This window comes from Elephantulus edwardii, unplaced genomic scaffold, assembly GCF_000299155.1.
Source record: "Elephantulus edwardii isolate Elephantulus edwardi_28Jun2011 unplaced genomic scaffold, EleEdw1.0 scaffold00505, whole genome shotgun sequence".
NCBI classification, from domain to species: Eukaryota; Metazoa; Chordata; class Mammalia; order Macroscelidea; family Macroscelididae; genus Elephantulus; species Elephantulus edwardii.
Window position 1 is genome coordinate 301,734 of NW_006400255.1, and position 7,033 is coordinate 308,766.

The window sequence follows — 7,033 nt, forward strand, 5'->3', positions numbered from 1 at the left end:
CCCTACCCCCAAATCCCTACCTATAAAGTTTAGCCAGTAATTGCCTCACTTGCAACTTTGCTGCCTGACCCGGCCTTTCTCTGGCCTCAGACAATAAATCTGCCTGAGAGCCACTAATAAACTCTTTTGTTTCACTTCACCTGGTTCTCTGTGCCATTTTTACCTTACAGATGGCAACAAATTTTTGAGTCCTAAGTCCCTGGACAAGGAATTAAACCTTATTTAAGAAACTTTGAGTAGCTATTTTGTGTGTGTGTGTGTGTGGGGGGGATTTGTGATGAGGGAATTTAGCTAAACTCCCATATTTAGAAATGACCAACCTAATTTGAATTTTGTGAGTTTGTTCTAATTATCAGGACAAATTGATATGTTTTTGTTGCTGTTGTTAACATTGTATCAGGAGTGGACTAAGTTGAAGAGAAAACCTAAACTCTTCTAGAAAGTTTTTCCTAATAACATTAGGTCTTTTGTTCATAGAGTTGTTATGAGTCATTATACTCAACTCGATGGCAATCAACAACAACAACATACCTGTAAGGAGTCCCTGCAGTGATTTGAAAGAAGTCAAAGGATTGATCCTGCTTTCATTGTGGGAACTGTAATCTCAGCCCTGCCTACCTTGTTGTGTTTGGTTTAAATAGAATCAAAGCTTGGGCTTCCACTTACTCCTCACCTAAGGCTGGGTGGCAGTTAAAAAGACAAACGGAAGGCTACAGTCAGGTTAGCCAAGACCAGGACAGTGATGGATCTCAAGCATAAACATTCTGTGAAACTGAATTATGGACATTACATGCCAATCCTTGGATTTGGCACTTATGCTCCTAAAGTTGTAAGTGGAAACCAGGGAACTGAAGGGTTGCATGCAGACACAGTCCTTAACACAGTAGATACTGGGTGATTTGAGAGATACCAGTTAAGCCTCCATTTCACATGGACAACTTGCCTTTTTTATGTTATAGAAGTTTGTTTGATTTTTTTTTTAATTATTCTCCCAGAACATGGGGTTGAAAGGCTTTTTACTCTGGGATGCAAGGATTGGTGATTTTACTTGACTTCTCTCTTTTACTATATATTTGTTTGTCTATCTAATTAACATTTATTGAAGGCTTATCTTACATTTTAAGAATTTTATATATATTATCTGGCTTATTTCCTGACAATTCCATGGTTGTTGTTGTTATGTACTATTGTGTTGGAACTCATTCATAGCTAACTTTCTGGTGGGTTTTTAGAGGCAGTTAATTGCACAGGAGGAGATTGTTTATCTTTCTCCTGTGGAGCAGCTGGTGAATTTGAACCATGTGCTTTCGGGATCACAGCACAGCTTCTTACCACTAAGCCACTAGAGTTAATTTCCCAACATTTCTTTAGGTAAATACTTTAATTATATTTTTTCCTTCTGTTTTTAAAATATCAAGATTTTCTTGCATTCATCTGCCACTTCAGTCAGAGCTCTTCTATTATTTATCAGAAATTTCTGACGAACAATTGGCATGAGAGAAATTCAACTGTATAACTTCTTTGTATCATGTAAATTTGTTGCAACTGTCAGTATTTTTCTAAAGATTCCAGTCATTCAAAGCTTTTGTCATATAAGAAACCACTAATACTCTAATAGAGAACAGTTTGAATCCACCAGATGCTCTGCTGGAGAAAGATGGACAATCTCTTTCTGTGCTATTTACAGCTTCTGAAAACCCATTGGAGGGTCAATTATGAGTCAGTTCCAACTCAGTGACATCTAACACAACAATAATAATATTCTAAGTATTAGTTGCATGTTGTTGTTGTTGTTGTTATGTGCCATTGAGTTGCTTGCGACTCATAGTGACCCTATGTACAACAAATGTAAACCCTGCTCTATCCTGTGCCAACTGCACTGCCTCCGACACACCCATCCAAATTACCCCAGTCACTGAATCAATCCACCTCATAGAAGGCCTTCCTCGCCAACGCCATCCTTCCACCCTCCAAAGCATTGTGTCCCTCTCCAAGGACCGGTCCCTCCTCACGGCATGTTCAAAGTATGTCAGACGAAGCTCCAGAATTCTTGCCTCCAAGAAGCATCCCGGTTTAACCCTCTCCAGGATGAATCTGTTTGGTTTTGTGACAGTCCATGGTACATTCAATACTCTTCTCCAGCACCACAGCTCAAAGGCATCAATTCTCTTTCTATCGTCCCTAGTCATTGCCCAACTCTCTGATGCATAACAAGTGATTGCAAAGACCATGGTCTGTATTAGATGCACCTTAGTCTCCAGTGACACCATTGCTCTTCAGTACTTTGGAGAGGTCCCTAACAGCAGACTTTCCCATGGCAGTAGGTCTTTTAATTTCCTGGCTGCTGGTGCCAAGAGTGTTGACTGTGGAGCCAAGCCGACTAAAGTTGTTAACAATCTCAATTTCTTCACCATCCATCCTTATGCTGCCAATTGGTCCAGTGGTGACAATCTTTGTGTTCTTGATATTGAGCCTCAATCCATATTGAAGGCTGCAGTCCTTGACCCTCTCTGTAGCAATCATTTCAGAGCCTCTTCAGTTTCAGCAAGCAGAATTGTGTTATCTGCCTAACGCAGATTGTTGATAGATCTTCCACCAATCCTGATACCACACTTCTCCTCATAGAGCCCAGCCTCCCGGATAATCTGTTCTGCATACAGGTTTAAAATGTATGGAGACAGGACACATCCCTGGCGTACACCCTTGCCAATTTTGAACCATGCAGTGTTTCTTTGCTCTGTTCTGACCACTGCCTCTTGGTCCAAGTATAAGTTTCTCATTAGCCCGATCAGGTGTTCTGGTATTCCCATTCTTCTCAGAGTCAGCCACAGTTTGTTATGGTCTACACAGTCAAATGCCTTTGAATAGTCAATGAAACACAGATAGACATTCGTCTGGTATTCCTTGCTTTCAGCTAAGATCCATCTAACTAACATCAGCTACAATATTCCTAGTACCACGACCCCTTCTAAACCCAGCCTAGCCTTCTGGCAGTTCTCTGCTGATGTTCTGCTCCAGTTGTTTTTGGATAATCTTCAGTAGAATCTTGCTTGCATGTGAAATCAAGGATATTGTTCTTTAGTTTCCACACTCTGTTGGGTCACCCATCTTGGGATGGGAACAAATATACATCTCTTCCAATCAGTTGGACAAGTGGTTGTTCACCAGATTTCTTGGCACAACTTGGTGAGCACATCCAGGGCAGCATCTGTTAGCTGAAATACGTCAATTGGTATACCATCTATTCCTGGGGCCTTATTTTTTGCTATTTCCTTCAAAGCAGCTTGAACTTCTTCCTTCATCACCATAGACTCTTGCACATATATTGTTTCATGAAATTCTTCTGTGTCTGCCAATTTCTTTTGATACAGTGACTCAGTATATTCTTTCCATCTTCTTTCAATACTTCCTGGATCATTTACTATTCTACCTAAAGCATCCCCGATTATAGCAACTCAAGGTTTGAATTTGTTTTTCAGTTCCTTGAGCTTAAGAAATGCTGAACAAGTTCAGCGCTTTTGATTTTCTGACTCCAGATCCTTGCACATTACATTGTAATATTTTACTTTGTCATCCCGTGCTGCCTTTGGGGATCTTCTATTCAGCTCTTTAGTATCTTGAATTCTTCCTTGTGCTTTGGCTTCTCTGCGCTCCAGTGCAATATTCAGAGTTTCTTCTGACATCCATTTTGGTCTTCTTTTTGCATAATGTCTGAAATAAGGTGGAAAGGAAGCCTGCCTTCTACTCTGAGTTCTTCTCTAAATAAGACCTTCATGTCAAGTTAATTGGGAGTCTACATGAAGAGGGAGCACATTCCAACCTATGTGCTTCTTTGTGGTTTTATTCCATTATTTTTTCCTAGGAATTATTACTCCATTTCTCAGGTTTCGTTTTAAAGCCACTGAGATTAGAACTTATGTAAGTGATATTTGCCTGATTTTGACCCTGGATAACTGTCCAGGGGGAAAGCAGGTGGTCAGCTTCACAGCAGCCAGTGCTCTACAGTGTGCTTCTGCACTATACTGTGCTCTGTATGGTTCTTCCCCCCAGGATCTGGTTCCAGCACCGTGTTCTCAGTCCTTTCAGGGACCTTCTTCTGCTGGCCTTAGGAAAGCTTTGAACATCTGCACGTTCATAGTTCATTAAGTATGAAAGGAACATATTATTCTCAGTCCTTATAACGATTTGGGTAAATGAACTTATATTTGACAAGATTAAAAAAGAAAGAATCAGATCAACTTTTGAACTTTGTGTTCATAAAAAGAATTCAGATAGAATATGTCATTATTTAATAATAATCGTTAACCAATTTATCAGTCATTACAATTGACTAAAACCATAACCAAGTTCATTCCCATTGAGTCACTTCTAACTCATGATTTTCTTGTTATGGTAAAGTAGAACTGCACCTGTAAAGCTTTCAATAGCCATTTTCCCAGAAGTTCTTCTGTAGGCCTTTGATCAGAGGTGTGTTTGGACTTCAACCGCCTGCTTTTTTATTAGCAGCCAAGCACATTAAATGACACTAGTAGTTGTGTTAAGATTGCATAGAAGGGCATTTCTCTTCTCTGAGACTTTGAAAACTAGATAAACTCAGTGCACAAAGGAAGTTACATAACATTCAGTAAACATCATTAAATGCTAGAAGGACTTGAGATACTCAGAAAAGAGATGTTGATATATGTGCTAGATGGTTCTGAGATGGCTTCAAAGAGGTCAGGTTCTAAGCTTAAGCACAACTAGAAATCAGGCTCAGGGAACAGTGAGGTTGACTTAGCTCAGACAGAAGGGACATGCTAAGGACCCAAAGATGGAAAATAGTCTGCCTTCAGAGCTTGAATTGAAAGCAGAGGAGTTTCCTGTAGGACACTAAAAATCCAGTTTAATACTTTAATAAATGTTGAAGAAAATGGGAAGAAAACATAAAACTATTCTTGATGTTACCACTTGATGAATTAGTCAACATCAACCTGTTTTCCTCATTAAAGACTAGTTTGTTTGTTTGTTTTCAAAGTCTATTTTATTTGAGTGAAAGTTTACAAATCTCACTGATTTTTTTTAACAATCAGTCCCAGGCAATAATTATCATTTTATTAAATTAACTTGTTACAATGTCTACAATACTAATAAACATTAAATATTTTACAAAGAAATAAAGAAAATCCCTCTTTACACTTGTTTTTGTTGAGTGTGCATGAGTAGCCAGGGGAAAAGGAAAGAAGTGGTTGTTATCAAATCTAAGGCAAACGTTGATGAGAGCAGAGAATAGAGAATGAGAATTAGTGGAGTGGAATTGTGAGGACTTTTAAAGAAATATGACAAGACTTAATTAGTTGTCTTCTTGCTTAAAATTTTAACCTCCCAGATCATCTTTCAGTTCTTTAAACATAAAACACAGTTTCACCTTAAAACTTTGCGAAGTGTTTATGCACATTTTTGTTGTTGTTGTCTACAATATCATGTCTTCACCTTTACTTAGAAGGCTTCCCATGCTCCAAATTTTTTATTTAAGACCTATTTAAGATCTAATATATCCATTGGAATTTCTTTTTAAAATTTTTTATTATTAATTTCAATGAAAATATACAGAGACTTTGGATTTCCATTCATTCATTGTTGCACATTTCTTGCCTCCCAACCCTCCCCCCTAGTACACCACCCTCTTGGAAAAGTAAAAGAAAAATTCTTTCATTGTTTTACAATCCCTCCCCCCAGGTTCACTCCACCATGTAGCCTTCGCTCTAGACTCCTGTCATGACAAAAATACCTAATCACATATCTCTTTTAAACAGTTTTCTCCTTCATCTGTTTCAATGCAGTATACATTATTTAACCTGTCTTTCTCAGTCTCCCCTCAACCCTGGTGTCAGTCCTGTTTTACAACAGTAGTACCATGCAGTATTTGTCCTTTTGTGACTGAGATACTTCACTCAGCATAATGTCCTCCAGGCTCACCCATTTTGAATAATATTGCATGAGGTGCATTTTTTTCAATGCAGCATAGTATTCCATTATGTGAATATACCACAGCTTCTCTATCCATTCGTTTGTTGATGGGAACTTAGGTTGTTTTCAACTCCTTGCTATTGTGAACAAAGCCGTGATAAACACAGGTGTGTATATATCTGCTTGGGTAGACGTTACAGTCTCTTTGGGGTATATTCCCAGTAGTGGAATTGCTGGGTCAAATGGTATCTCTATTTGCAACTTTTTGAGAAAGTGCCACACTGCCTCCCACAGTGTTTGCACCATTTTACACTTCCACTAACAGTGAATAAGGTTTCCAGTTTCTCCACAACCTCACCAGCATTTGTTGCTTGCTGTGTTAAATTTTGCTGTTCTTACTTGGGTGAGATGATATCTCGTAGTTGTTTTTAGAATTTTTTTTAAACTTTTTACTGCTTTGTTTGCTGCTAAAAGCATAAGTTGTTTTTAGCTATGTCTACAGATCTTTTACAGTGGCAACATGTCATGCAAATCATACTTTTCATCTTTTCTAGTGATATATTTTTGTTAGCTGGAATATCTAATGCCTTTTGACTTGTTTAACTGCTTAATAACTGTCTTCTCCACTAGACTAGAAGTCTCATAGAGGAAAGGATAATTTATCTTATCTTTGTGGTGAAATCTCAGGGTCATAGAATCAAGTACCATGCCAGGCACACAGGAAACAATATATGTTGGCTGTATAAATATGGAATGAGAAGGTTGGGACGTAAGGAACAAAAAAGAAGGAAGACTAACTTTTACAGTGTGATTTGGGCAAAAACTAGGTGGAAAATGAGTATTAGGAAATGTATTAATGTTCACCTAGAAAGATATTGTGTAAATTTAAAAAAAAAAATCTGACATTACATTCATAGTTACTATCTACACAATTCAAGTAAGGAGCTTTGGTGTTATAGTGCATAATATGATGTTGTTGTTGTTAGGTGCCATCGAGTCGTTTGCGACTCATATCGACCCTATGCACAACAGGCCTAAACCCTGCTCTATCCTGTGCCAACCGCTCTGCCTCTGACACACCCATCCC

The 7,033-nt window shown here is 38.4% G+C and overlaps 1 protein-coding gene across 1 annotated transcript in view; it reads left to right on the top strand.

The window, feature by feature from the left end:
- The first annotated feature begins 742 nt into the window (after window positions 1-742).
- Window positions 743-7,033, top strand: part of AKR1C1 (aldo-keto reductase family 1, member C1) — a 130,290-nt gene continuing 123,999 nt past the window's right edge. Inside the window, exon 1 of the mRNA XM_006903071.1 lies at window positions 743-829. Within this exon, the coding sequence (XP_006903133.1) occupies window positions 743-829 (87 nt within the window). The remainder of the gene's footprint in view (window positions 830-7,033) is intronic.